The following is a 14,229-nucleotide window of genomic DNA, read 5'->3' as shown; positions in this document are numbered from 1 at the left end:
CTTTTTAAACGATAGAACTCAAAGTGAACAGTTTTTCTCAAAGGAAGCTATATTCAAAACAGTCTTGTTTCTCTTAGCTTTGAACAGTTCTGACTCGCCGATTAACGAGGTCGCATGTAGCTCGCCGTGATCGTCTAGAGGTTAGGACATTGCGTTGTGGCCGCAATAACCCAGGTTCGAATCCTGGTCACGGCAATATCGCTGTGGGAGTGTATTGTCGCGGCAGTGCGACCCTTCTTTTTTTAATGAACTACAGACTTCGATTAATGTAGAAGTATCAGAATTGAAATGTTTTTTTGTTTGTTCATGTGAAATAATTTTTTTCAAAACTTTTTAACACGGACAAGGCCCCCCTCCCCTTAAAATGAAACCGCCTCTCCAGCCGCTCGCAGTAGAACTAGAAGCGCTTCCCCGCTATAGAAGTTTGGATAGGAGGCTAAGTTAAAATAATCATCGCCAATTATGTGTTTAACTGTTTTGTTGTTTGATGCTTTTAATCTTGGGACTTGTCTTGTAGCTGGCCGTGTTACGCCGAAGGGCGGTTATACGGGCTATACCGATACAGATAGCTGTAGGGTCAAGCCAGTTGTCAAATATCTGTATCTGTATCTGTATAGCCGGTATAACCGCCCTTCTGCGTAACACACCAGCTTCGCAGGCACGTGGCGCGGCGGCAGCTGGCTATATCACACCGAACGACTTGTTACACTTAATCTTTGCACATTTGATTGCAGGAGTTGTTTAAATAAAGCTTTTTAGTGATGATGCCCCAACTGTGCTTGGTGGCAACGAGTTCCAGTCTACGATAGTTCTGGGGAAATACGAGTTCTTGAATACCTCAATTCTTGGTTGATAACTCTGATATTTGAAGGCATGACTGTTTCTTGTTCTTTTCTGGGCTGGTATCAGATACTTATAATAAATGCTGTGAGGGAGTTGCAAAATGCTGGTCCACATCTTGTGGGTGTGCCTCATGCACTGCTTTAAGGCCGCATTAGTATCATAATTAATTTTTTTACTCTGTACATAATGATATTTGATAATTTGTACATTATTAATTCTGTGTATAATTTTTACCGAATTGTATATTTCATGTCTACTGATTTTTGATGTCTAATGTTTATTGTTTGATTTGGTTCCGTATTGTTTTGTATTATCATTTCAGGTTTGGGAGGACAACTTGTAAAGGCGTTGATACACCTGTTTTGTCCTCCCTTCCACTTGTTTTTGCATGTGGTAAATTCAAATAAAGAAATAAAGAAAATTTGACCTGCGAGCTTTATACCGTGCTGCAGGACTGACGGCCCTCCACCAGGCTGCGCTCGACGGCAACATTGACTTCGTGAAGCTGCTGGTTCGTCACGGGGCGAAGGTCAACTGTCAGGACGAGGACGGGTGGACGCCGCTCCACGCAGCCGTGGCAGAGGGACACCCTCAGGTACGATTTGCAAGGCCAGGTTGATTTTATTACATCTATATGGATGACATCCTCTGGGAACACAAAAACTCATGCGAGCGTGCGTATAAAAAAAGTTTAGCAAAAGAAGTTGCCTTCATTATAAAATCTGGGTGGTCAAATTACTAAATACAGAGTATGGCACGCAGCGGTGGCAGAGGGACATCCTCAGGTAGGTAACGGGACAAAATTACAAGGTAGTGTAATGACACATACGTTGTGTCTTGTACATTTAATGTAGCCAAGAGTCCAATAATGTTAGATTTGATTTAAACTGTTATACGCCAACGTTGGTGGGGTAGCAAATCGCCCGAGGGCCGAAGGAATCGCCAGACGCCCGCGGGTGGGATGGGACCAAGGGTGGTGTGGAATACACGTTCATTTTAATACATTTTAGTAGTACATTAAAATGCGAAATGTGCCAATATTTGGTGTCCGTAAACAAAAAAAGATTGTTACAACATCAATTCCAACGCCCGAATCCGGTATTCGAATGTTCGAAAGAGACGCAAGCGAAACGCGTTCGCCAAGTTATTCTATGGAACTTTTGGAATTCCATGTGATACTTGTAACCAGATAGCTATATATATCACCCCCATGAAACTCCTTCCTCTTCGCCCCCGCCGTTCTGCTTCGCCCCCGCCCCGTTCTGCTTCGCCCCCGCAAAAAATCTGCTTCGCCCCCGTCGTTCCTCTACGCCCCCGGCGCAATTCTGCTTTGCCCCCGTCCTTCTGCTTAGCCCCCAATGGCGGCACAGCTCACAGTCGACACGAAAATCGTCTGCAAAATAACAATAAAGGCTGTGCCGCCAAATTTAAAGTAGCCCATGCTCCGACAAACATTCTGGACCACCTTTCTGCCAAGTGGCGTTGCACAAATCCTTCCCATTCAAAAGTTTACCCCTACCTCACGGCCCGTCAGTGGTTCTTACGTTTATAAGTACTGGCGTTTATAAGTACAGCCGTGAGTGAAATTTCCCGCCAGTACTTATAAACGTAAGAACCACTGACGGGCCGTGAGGAAGGGGTAAACTTTTGAATGGGAAGGATTTGTGCAACGCCACTTGGCAGAAAGGTGGTCCAGAATGTTTGTCGGAGCATGGGCTACTTTAAATTTGGCGGCACAGCCTTTATTGTTATTTTGCAGACGATTTTCGTGTCGACTGTGAGCTGTGCCGCCATTGGGGGCTAAGCAGAAGGACGGGGGCAAAGCAGAATTGCGCCGGGGGCGTAGAGGAACGACGGTGGCGAAGCAGATTTTTTGCGGGGGCGAAGCAGAACGGGGCGGGGGCGAAGCAGAACGGCGGGGGCGAAGAGGAAGGAGTTTCATGGGGGTGTATATAGAACCCCCGTGTGACACTGCTAGTTACCATAACTTATGATTTAAAGTTTAACACCACATATAAAGTTTATTATCTCCCGCTTTGCAAATTTTACCTTTCTAGTTGTTAGCCTGACTAAATCGCGCTCCTGGCGGCCGCCCGCCCCAGAGGTTTGCCGCCGTCTTGGGGTGGGGGGTCATTAATTCCCGGCCGAGAGCTTGTGTAAACACAGGCTATCTACGCCAAAGAAACAGTTATTCAAGCAACTCGATATTTATTTATTTATTTCATTTAGCACATTTTGCAGATATAATTTTTTTTAAACGGTCAGACGTTTCAGGTAGCATCCACTACTTTTCGTCTGTGGCTCTAGAGACTGTCTTTCTCCTGCAAGTCTCTAGTCATATCCAGTTGCTTGAGTAACCTTTTTTTTTTGCGCATCTGGATGTTTGACCTTCACCGACGTTACCTTTCTAGTTGTGCGCTAATGTTTATTTTTTCTCTCCCTCAGGTTGCCCGTTTCCTGATCCGGAGCGGCGCGCGTCGGAGCGTGCGGAACGCGGACGGCGACACTCCGGAGGAGCTGGTGGAGGAGGAGGACGCGGAGATGGAGAGCGTGTTCCGGGAGGAGGTGGAGGGCGTGGAGGGGGCTATCGGGGAGGCGGATGAGGAGGGGGCTCTGGGAGGGGAGGAGGAGAACGGAGGCGCCGTGGAGTGGAGTGACTCTGCCGGGATTTCTGTCAGATTCTATAACCCACAGAACGACGACGACGACGATGGTGATGATGACGATGATGATGAAGAAGATGATGATAATTACCGCCATATGAATGGCAAGGATGAAGATGAAGAGGAAGAGGACGACGAGGAAGATGAGGATATTGCAGCCAAACGTTTTTTGGCGAAGCTCAGACGAGATTCGGTTTACTTAGTGAAGCAGAAGAGACAATCGGAGGCAGACGCGGAGTCCTAAGTAGTGTACAAAAATACAAAGTAAAGATGTGTTTTGTTGTTGTCCAGGTAGAACTGCGATGTAGTTGCCACGACTTGGAACTAACGGTTGTGAAGGACTGCCGGAGCCCAGAGCATCATACATAAGACACTCGTATCCTCGTGCCAACAATATATATATATATTCCAAGGCTAACTAAAAAGACCGCTGGCACTGTGAATGTAATTTCCTGCACAAGAAATTGGACATACCCATCTTTTCTACTGTACAACTACAGACTTTGTCAAGACATTGGCAATCCAACGCTTCTGTGACGTCACGTTATGCTCTTACGTGACTCGGTGAGCATTGCATCGTAAGTTGCAGGAAGTCTGTGGCTTCCCCCGTCCTTGTTGAGGGATGGTTACGATGCCCTGATGTAGATGGCCTCTTCAATATTATTGGTTTACTGTTTGTACATAGGAAAAGAGGGGAAAACTTACTCTCCAAGCAGAGGTTTTGGTTTTGGGGGTATTTTTAACATGTTTTTAGGCTTTTTTATCGGGGTTTCTCTTTTGCACTGAATTTTTTTTCCCACCAAACCCAACAAAAATTCAGTGCAAAAGAGAAACCCCGATAAAAAAAAGCCTAAAAACATGTTAAAAATACCCCCAAAACCCAAACCTCTGCTTGGAGAGTAGGGAAAACTAAGCTCGTGGCATGTGTACAACGGAGTACTTCGGTCACAACCGCCATCAGGCGACGCACGGTGGTACTGCAACATCGGTGTTTCTGTGGGACGTTGTATACAGTACATAACCGAATCTTTTGGCTCTCTGACGTTCTTATGATTGTGAATGACGCATATATGTCAAAGTTAGTGGGAAGGAGGGGGGGGGGGGCTTTTTAAATGATAGCCCGCCATCATCGTAATACGTGAGGCCATGTTGATTTGATTATATGGATGACATCCTCGCGCGCATGAATTTTCGGCCGTTTCCAAAAAAAAAAGTTTTCAACCATACTGTAAATCGTACAAAACAGTTGCAAAATGAGCAAAAATATACCATAAGTTACCAAAAAAATTAATAAAAACTATACCAATGTCGTAGAATGCCAAAATCAGACGAAAAAAGACGAAATTGTAAAGAAATGAACTTGAAGACTAGATTATTCGCCAAACCATATTCTGTGCCATTTGCTCAACCCTCATGACCACGTAGATTTCATAATGAAAAGAACTTTTTTTTCTTGCAAAACTTTTTTTTTATTCGCACGCGCGCATCAGTTTTGGGGCTCCCGGAGGATGTCATCCAGATAATCAAATCAACATGGCCTAATATGTGATGTAGAATTGGACTTCACGGACATCACCCCTGTTTTAACAGCCAGACGAAGGGGTGAGGTGGGCAAAGATGTTACTAGTATCCGGAGGAATGGAATATCTGAGTCCTTTTGAGACTTTTGTAATTTAAAGATCTTTCTCTCTGTACGGTCTCAACAATTACTGATTCGGGGTTCCCGATGACTAGTGTGGCGTCATTTTCACATGTCCGTTCACGGTTCTCGTGTGATGTCGCGAACACTTTTTTTAATAGCGAAGTTTTTCTTTTATTCACAAACACTTGTTTAAGAAGAATCAACGTTTTTAGATGACCGTCTGTCATCTTCATCAAGGCAATGAAGCAACCAGCTTCAGGAGTGCATAGTGAACCAGTCATAACTGTCCCAATGAAACTAACAGACGGTCATCAAAATGTGGCTCTTGCTCACACAATTCCTCACTTAATTAATAAGTGAAAATGAACAAGTATGTCTGTTGTCCGTACGTTTGTCTGCATTGATGGCGGCATAAAAAGAAGTTGGAAAAACTTGAGTGTGCCGTCGTCGTGTATTGTGACAAATGTTGGAATAGAAACAAGTGGTTGTAATTAAAGAATCATTCACCAAACTGATGAAATTATTCTCGGATACACAGCCCTTTTTTGTTTTCTCTGTCTACAAATTTAAACAAGTGGGAATCGCAGAATGTTGACATTAAGGCGTTTCTGTATTTATTGTTTAAAAAAGCGATGTCGTTCTTCAGTGCGCATGCGTTGTAAACAGGCGTGCGCGTGTCATTTATTAATTGTTTATTTCTTCTCGTTGAATGTTCGAATGTTACTCCAGTTTACTTTTTACGACTTAATATTTAAAATTATAATAAAAGTGGTGAAAAAGTATCCCCTGTGTGTTTTGTTCTAACGTTGTTTATAACCATGGTAAAGACGAATATTAACACTACGAATGGAAATGTCCTGGTATTATTAAAAAAATTTATAACCTCCAAGCTGATGTTTTAGTGGCTGCAAGACGGTATCAAATTGGCAAGGCAATATCATATGCAAGGCATTATCCAAGGTTGGTTGGCGAAAAAAATACTAGTACAAAAAAGAAAGCCCGACAAAAACGTCTAAAACACCTAAAAATAAGCCAACGCCTTTCACCCTCTGCTTGGAGAGTAGTCTTTCTCGGCACACGTAGAAAAATACTAGCAATTGGAAACAAGTCTTATTATATTGTGGAACCATATTCTGCCAAGACAAACAGACACCAAAAGAGAATTTCAGTCGTCTAGTTTATGTTTATTAGGAACTCCATTAATAGAAAAATGACATAACAACAATACAATATAACAATATACATTCCACTATAATTATTTGATAACTACATAGATAACACGTTGATACCGATTGCTAATAAATACCAAACCACGACTACTCGTTGCAGGTCTAGTGATACTCTCCAAGCAGAGTTTTGGGTTATATTTTTGGCGTGTTTTTAGACTGACTTTTTATTGGGGTTTCTTTATTTGCANGGTAAGGCCATGTTGATTTGATTATATGGATGACATCCGCGCGCGCATGAATTTTCGGCCGTTTACCAAAAAAAAAGTTTTCAACCATACTGTAAATCGTACACAAAACAGTTGCAAAATGAGCAAAAATATACCATAAGTTACAAAAAAAACTATACCAATGTCGTAGAATGCCAAAATCAAACGAAAAAAGACGAAATTGTAAAGAAATGAACTTGAAGACTAGATTATTCGCCAAACCATATTCTGTGCCATTTGCTCAACCCTCATGAACACGTAGATTTCATAATGAAAAGAACTTTTTTTTTTTGCAAAACTTTTTTATATCGCACGCGCGCATCAGTTTTGGGGCTCCCGGAGGATGTCATCCATATAATCAAATCAACATGGCCTAAGACTTTCGCGGGCAAATACCCGAATTTCATCCTTAATATTACATAGTACATAGAGCATTAAAAACAATGATTTGTGACACTCTTCAATGTGACATGAAACAACATGGGCAAACACACTATTAAGACATATTCGAAGACGATTACACAATTAAAATCTATGTACAATATGCAGTTATCACGCAGGATTTAGCTAGGTACTATATATATAACACTACTGCTGAATTGTCTAGTTATAGAGGCGAACAGCGCAATGAAGGAACGTACGAGTTGCAAAGTCTCTTAACGTGTGACGTGTGACACTGCTAGTCATCATATAGTTAAACGCGACATATAAAGTTTATTATTTATATTATTTAACCAAGGAAAACATATTGCTTTTGTTCTGTTTCCTCTTCTTTTCCAAACCAATACGGTCAATGACCTGAACCAGACGTCTGTCACCATATTAATTAGTGTTGGGTTACATCATGTTGCATTTTTATAGCAGGAGGGATTTAGACTACTGTATGAATGTGTTTGAGTAGGAATTAACAGAGCAGACGATATGCGAAGGTAAACATTATGCATTTGCTTTGCAATTGTTACTTTCCAGGTTGTGTGATAAATTTGTTGTTTGTTTGTTTGTTTGTTTGTTTGTTTGTTTGTTTGTTTGTTTGTATGTTTTATCGTAGGATGCCCATATTCTGATCCGAAGCGGAGAGCTTGTGTCAACACTGGCTATCTATTTTTTTATTGTGTGATAAATTTGTTGTTGTTTTTCTCTCCCTCAGGTTGCGCGTTTCCTGATCCGGAGCGGCGCGCGTCGAAGCGTGCGGAACGCGGACGGCGACACTCCGGAGGAGCTGGTGGAGGAGGAAGACGCGGAGATGGAGAGCGTGTTCCGGGAGGAGGTGGAGGGCGTGGAGGGGGCTATCGGGGAGGCGGATGAGGAGGGGGCTCTGGGAGGGGAGGAGGAGAACGGAGGAGCCGTAGAGTGGAGTGACTCTGCCGGGATCTCTGTCAGATTCTATAACCCACAAAACGACGACGACGATGATGAAGATGATGATGACGATGATGATGAAGAAGATGATGATGATTACCGCCATATGAATGGCAAGGATGAAGATGAAGAGGAAGAGGACGACGAGGAAGATGAGGATATTGCAGCCAAACGGTTTTTGGCGAAGCTCAGACGAGATTCGGTTTACTTAGTGAAGCAGAAGAGACAATCGGAGGCAGACGCGGAGTCCTAAGTAGTGTACAAAAATACAAAGTAAAGATATGTTTTGTTGTTGTCCAGGTAGAAATGCGATGTAGTTGCCACGACTTGGAACTAACGGTTGTGAAGGACTGCCGGAGCCCAGAGCATCATACATAAGACACTCGTATCGTCGTGTCAACAATATATATATTCCAAGGCTAACTAAAAAGACCGCTGGCACTGTGAATGTAATTTCCTACACAAGAAATTGGACATACCCAGCTTTTCTACTGTACAAATACAGACTTTGTCAAGACACTGGCAATCCAACGCTTCTGTGACGTCACGTTATGCACTTACGTGAATCGGTGAGCATTGCATCGTAAGTTGCAGAAAGTCTGTGGCGTCCCCCGTCCTTGTTGAGGGCTGGTTACGATGCCCTGATGTAGATGGCCTCTTCAATATTATTGGTTTATTTTTTGTACATAGGAAAAGAGGGGAAAACTAAGCTCGTGGCATGTGTACAACGGAGTACTTCGGTTACAACCGCCATCAGGCGACGCACGGTGGTACTGCAACATCCGTGTTTCTGTGGGACGTTGTACAGTGCATGACCGCATCTTTTGGCTCTCTGGCGTTCTTATGATTATGAATGACGCATATATGTCAAAGTTAGTGGGAAGGAGGGGGGTGCTTTTTAAATGATAGCCCACCATCATCGTAATACGTGATGTGGAATTGGACTTCACGGAAATCACCCGTTTTAACAGCCAGACGAAGGGGTGAGGTGGGCAAAGATGTTACTAGTATCCGGAGGAATGGAATATCTGAGTGCTTTTGAGACTTTTGTAATTTAAGGATCTTTCTCTCTGTACGGTCTCAACAATTACTGATTCGGGGTTCCTGATGACTAGTGTGGCGTCATTTTCACATGTCCGTTCACGGTTCTCGTGTGATGTCGCGAACACTTTTTTTAATAGCGAAGTTTTTCTTTTATTCACAAACACTTGTTTAAGAAGAATCAACGTTTTTAGACGACCGCCTGTCATCTTCATCAAGGCAATGAAGCAACCAGCTTCAGGAGTGCATAGTGAACCAGTCATAACTGTCCCAATGAAACTAACAGACGGTCATCGAAATGTGGCTCTTGCTCACACCATTCCTCAGTTATTAAGTGAAAATGAACAAGTATGTCTGTTGTCCGTGCGTTTGTCTGCATTGGTGGCGGCATAAAAATAAGTTGGAAAGACTTGAGTGTGCCGTCGTCGTGTATTGTGACAAATGTTGGAATAGAAACAAGTGGTTGTAATTAAAGAATCATTCACCAAACTGATGAAATTATTCTCGGATACACAGCCTTTTTTTGTTTTCTCTGTCTACAAATTCAAACAAGTGGGAATCGCAGAATGTTGACATTAAGGCGTTTCTGTATTTATTGTTTAAAAAAAGCGATGTCGTTCTTCAGTGCGCATGCGTTGTAAACAGGCGTGCGCGCGTGTCATTTATTAATTGTTTATTTCTTCTCGTTGAATGTTCGAATGTTACTCCAGTTTACTTTTTACGACTTAATATTTCAAATTATAATAAAAGTGGTGAAAAAGTATCCCCTGTGTGTTTTGTTCTAACGTTGTTGACAACCATGGTAAAGACGAATATTAACACTACGAATGGAAATGTCCTGGTATTCTAAAAAAAATCTATGTCTTAGTGGCTGCAAGACAGTATCAAATTGGCAAGACAATATCATATGCAAGGCATTATCCAAGGTTGGTTGGCGAAAAAAATACTAGTACAAAAAAGAAAGCCCGACAAAAGCGTCTAAAACACCTAAAAATAAGCCAACGCCTTTCACCCTCTGCTTGGAGAGTAGTCTTTCTCGGCACACGTAGAAAAATACTAGCAATTGGAAACAAGTCTTATTATATTGTGGAACCATATTCTGCCAAGACAAACAGACACCAAAATAGAATTTCAGTCGTCTAGTTTATGTTTATTAGGAACTCCATTGATAGAAAAATAACGTAACAACAATGCAATATAACAATATGTATTCCTTTATAATTACTTGATGACTACATAGATAACACGTTGATACCGATTGCTAAAAAATACCAAACCACGACTACTCGTTGCAGGTCTAGTGATACTCTCCAAGCAGAGTTATGGGTTATATTTTTGGCGTGTTTTTAGACTGACTTTTTTATTGGGGTTTCTTTTTTTGCACTGGTGTCATTCCAGTGCAAAAAAAGAAACCCCAATTAAAAAAGTCTAGAAACACGCCAAAAATATCACCCGAAACCCAAACCTCTGCTTGGAGAGTAGTCTCGTGATGCATTCTCCTCACTGCTGTTTCTGTCTAGCCTGGGTACCATCCGGATTTTCGCTACGCAACGCTCGAAAAAATCAGGTCTGAGGCAGGAAATGTACATAGCGGGCATCAATGGGGTAGTGCAAGAGGTGATTTTTTCGAGCGTTGCGTAGCGAAAATCCGGATGGTACCCAGGCTAGTTTCTGTCGAGCCTTGAGAGTTCAGACCAGCCTATGTCCTCCGGGTGTGTCGTCAGTAGTGAACTCTGCACTCGTAAGAAACGAGTACAACATTACAGCGATATGCGTCTCCTATCAGCTTCTGTCCGATCCGCCTGCCCTATATCTCTCTACTACCGGGAGCCTCACTAATGCTTAGGTCACATTTCCAAACCGGGGCCCGGCCGGGTAGTCATTTGGAACGAAAAATATGGTATAAAACGCAACAAAGCACAGAAAGGTTGAAAAATATCAACAATGGAACTATTTACGTACATTCTTGACGAAAAGTGTCGATTTTTCGTTAGTCGAAACAGCCCGGCCGGGCCCCGGCTTGGAAATGTGACCCCAGCATTAAACCCCTATATAGCATCACCAGATAGCAGACCACCAGTCATGATCAGTCATTCGCCGTTATCTTGCAGTTGACGAATGGTGCGTGAAAAATGAGTTAGAAACGCGCCTGGAGTGCTCGCTTCTCAATTAGTTAGGTAAAAATGGAACAGATCGTATCGACATGCGAGGCAGTCTAAGCTGTCACAGCGATATCTAGCGGCTATTACAAGAGATGCAGCTTTCCACATCACTAATATTATAGCAAGATAATACAGAAACAAATATGGAAAAAAGAGATTACATGGTTTTTCGTGCAACTCGTCGTTGTGCCGCTATCATTTGTCAATATAGAATTAGATTAGTCTATGAAATATATAATGAATATAGTCCTATGTGGCCAAAAGACGGGCAAATGATTGTATCTTCGATATTAATATATAATGTATTGCAGTTGCGGTGAATGCTTTTCAGTCGTGATATTGATTCGTGTTCTCTACAAAGCAGGGTTCTCACCAGAATTTTGTAACAGCGTAGGGGTCAGGTACAGAAGGACAACTTTCGCACTGCCACCACTATTGCCTCCTTCAAAAGGAAGCTATGGGACTCTCTAGGCGACCCCTATAAGCCTAGGTGTATGACCCTGACCTCTCCACGTTAATGTATTGTATTGTTGTATCGTGCGTGTCAATGTTTGTCTTGTCAGCAGGGCAAGCTCTTAATAATAGCTGTCTGGCTAGTTGGGCTGCCCTGGCTGTACAATTTGTCTTTTTACAGCCGAACGAATAAATAAAAATAAACAAGTCAAGTCGCGCATTGAGTCCGGAAAAACATCACCACAGCAGGGGGTGTGGTATTCTTCCTGAAAAATTTTGAAACTCATAACCCCCTGAGACACTATTTCTCGCTTATTGATGGACAGATTTTGTGAAGTTTAATAAGGTTTTCCCTTTGCTATAGCTTCATTCTTAAGTTATAGCTTCATTTTATGCAAGATTTATGAAGGTTCTCTCCCCCAAAACACCCCGCTATGCTGGTTGAAAGATTGACAGCATAGGGGTCCAATTTACAGCATAGGGGGTCCAAATCACAGCATAGGGGGTCCAAATCACAGCATAGGGAGCCCCTATGCGCAAATAGCCTAGTCAGAACTATACATAGACTCCACACGCTTATAAAACGTGATACTGATTCATGTGTTTAAGACAGTGCTTTCCAAGGATTCATCGCTGCTATTAGACAAACTGGCGTTTTCCATCCATTGTGCACAGACCGTATAAACCCGTGATCATGAACCGTGGATTTAAAGCAGTCGCAGCTCAAAGCCATTGCCAACAACTGCTGGAAAGTTTAGCCTCCTGTGCCGACTTCTAGCGGGGCAGGGTCTGTTTTTACAACGCGGCTAGGGCGGCGGTTTCTTTGTGGGCCTTGTTCGTAGGTGGTAGAGCTGTAAGCGAGGAGTGGTAAGAAAAAGAGAGGAAAAAAATTGGGGAACCAGCGCTTCCCTACTCTGGAAGGTTTAGGCATCTGCTTAATTTGGCGTGTTTTTAGGCGTTTTTACCAGGCTGTCTATTTGTTCTGGTATCTACAAATGGTAACTGCCTGGCAAATGGATACTGCCTTTGCAGCCACCAAACAGTGCTTGAAGATTACGCTCCCTATCATCTGCCGGGCTTCGGGAGGCGGCTAGCTGGAAAGAGTAGCACCCAGGTGCGACAAACTGTACACTCTACCTGACCAACTCCCCTGGCATGTTATCTCTCTATTTGGCCAATTTCTACTTTTTCCAGCCGCCTCCCGAGGCCTGATAGAGGCTAACGCTCCCTCAGAATGCTGGTAGAGGCTAACGCTCCCCTGGCATGTTATCTAGTCTCTATTTGGCCAGTTTCTACTCTTTCCAGCCGTCTCCCGACGCCTGATAGAGGCTAAAGCTCCCTCAGAATGCTGGTAGAGGCTAACGCTCCACTGGCATGTTATCTCTCTGTTTGGCCAGTTTCTACTTTTTCCATCCGCCTCCCGAGGCCCGATAGAGGCTAACGCTCCCCTGGCATGTTATCTAGTCTCTATTTGGCCAATTTCTACTCTTACCAGCCGCCTCCCGACGCCTGACAGAGGGCAGGCTAACGCTCCCCACCCCCGCTCCAAGAAGTCTGCCCAGGAGGCTAAGAAAGTTTTTTTTTTTTGATTTTCTTATTCAGAAACACGATGATTACAAATGAAAAGACGTGGACTAAGTGACTGCGAACTCAAGTTAGGTACAACTTATATTCTCGCAGTCACTTTTACAATGAAAGAAAATATTTTACAAGACATTTAAAAATACATGAGACCTCGCGTGAGTAACAAACCTCCCATCCCAGAAGACACATACAGTTAGAATCTTTTTGTTTCTAATATATAATCTTGTGCGGCTAACATTATTTTGCAGTTTGTATCGCTAAGAAAGTTCTTGTGCTGCACAGCTGGCGACGTCACGTCAGGCTGCGTCTTCACTGGTTGAACGACTTCCGCTGATGAAACGTCTGGAGGTAATTGGCTGTGAAGAAAATTGCGGCACCTGGATACTTGTTCATCTCAAGAAGACAGCAGAATAGCATAATCATTTCGATACCATCAAAAGTTGAGAATGTTAAAAGTTTCGTGTTTCATGTTAAAAAATTAAGTGGGCGCCATCAAATTATTCAGTCATATGTAACATAAGGAAGATACACATCCGTTATGTACAAGGTAATTAAACCATTTTAGTTTTAATTAGGAAGAACGATTTTTTTCATCCGGATGACGATCAAGAAATTATGTGCTAATTGACATTGAATGATAAAATATTTTCGTTCTATGTTAGGATAGAGGTAGGATAGTGACGCTTGACAGACAGACAGACACAGACAGACAGACAGACAGACACACACACACACACACACACACACACACACACACACACACACACACACACACACACACACACACACACACACGACACGACACACACACGCACACACGCGCACACACACACACACACACACACACACACACACACACACACACACACACACACACACACACACACACACACACACACACACACACACACACACACACACACACACACACACACACACACACACACACACACACACGCACGCACACACACACACGAACGCTACCTAAAACATAACCTTCTTGACGAAGGTAAAAAAGAAGATGGATTCATCTTATAGTTGATACTT

At 42.9% G+C, this 14,229-nt stretch overlaps 1 protein-coding gene and 1 non-coding gene across 6 annotated transcripts in view; both read left to right on the top strand.

The window, feature by feature from the left end:
• Nucleotides 1-14,229, top strand: part of LOC109472304 (protein phosphatase 1 regulatory subunit 12B-like) — a 79,001-nt gene that overhangs the window by 59,383 nt on the left and 5,389 nt on the right. Inside the window, exons 3-4 of one of the 5 annotated variants that reach the window (XR_002140359.1) lie at nucleotides 1,296-1,438; nucleotides 7,731-8,875. Coding sequence is in view for 4 of the 5 variants with exons in the window: in XM_019771986.1 (XP_019627545.1) it covers nucleotides 1,296-1,438; nucleotides 7,731-8,195 (608 nt within the window). In the remaining variant the exon portion in view is untranslated. Of the gene's footprint in view, nucleotides 1-1,295; nucleotides 1,439-3,288; nucleotides 4,270-7,730; nucleotides 9,012-14,229 lie in introns of those variants that run through there. The other 4 variants (XM_019771986.1, XM_019771983.1, XM_019771985.1 and 1 more) reach the window with 4 other exon arrangements.
• Nucleotides 124-195, top strand: Trnah-gug. Its single transcript has one exon. It is a non-coding gene; the product is annotated as a tRNA-His (tRNA).

The sequence above is a fragment of the Branchiostoma belcheri genome, unplaced genomic scaffold (assembly GCF_001625305.1).
Source record: "Branchiostoma belcheri isolate BF01 breed outbred unplaced genomic scaffold, Haploidv18h27 scaffold27, whole genome shotgun sequence".
Lineage (NCBI taxonomy): Eukaryota > Metazoa > Chordata > Leptocardii > Amphioxiformes > Branchiostomatidae > Branchiostoma > Branchiostoma belcheri.
The sequence above is the reverse complement of the archived record's forward strand: the minus strand, read 5'-3'. Positions and strand labels throughout refer to the sequence as shown.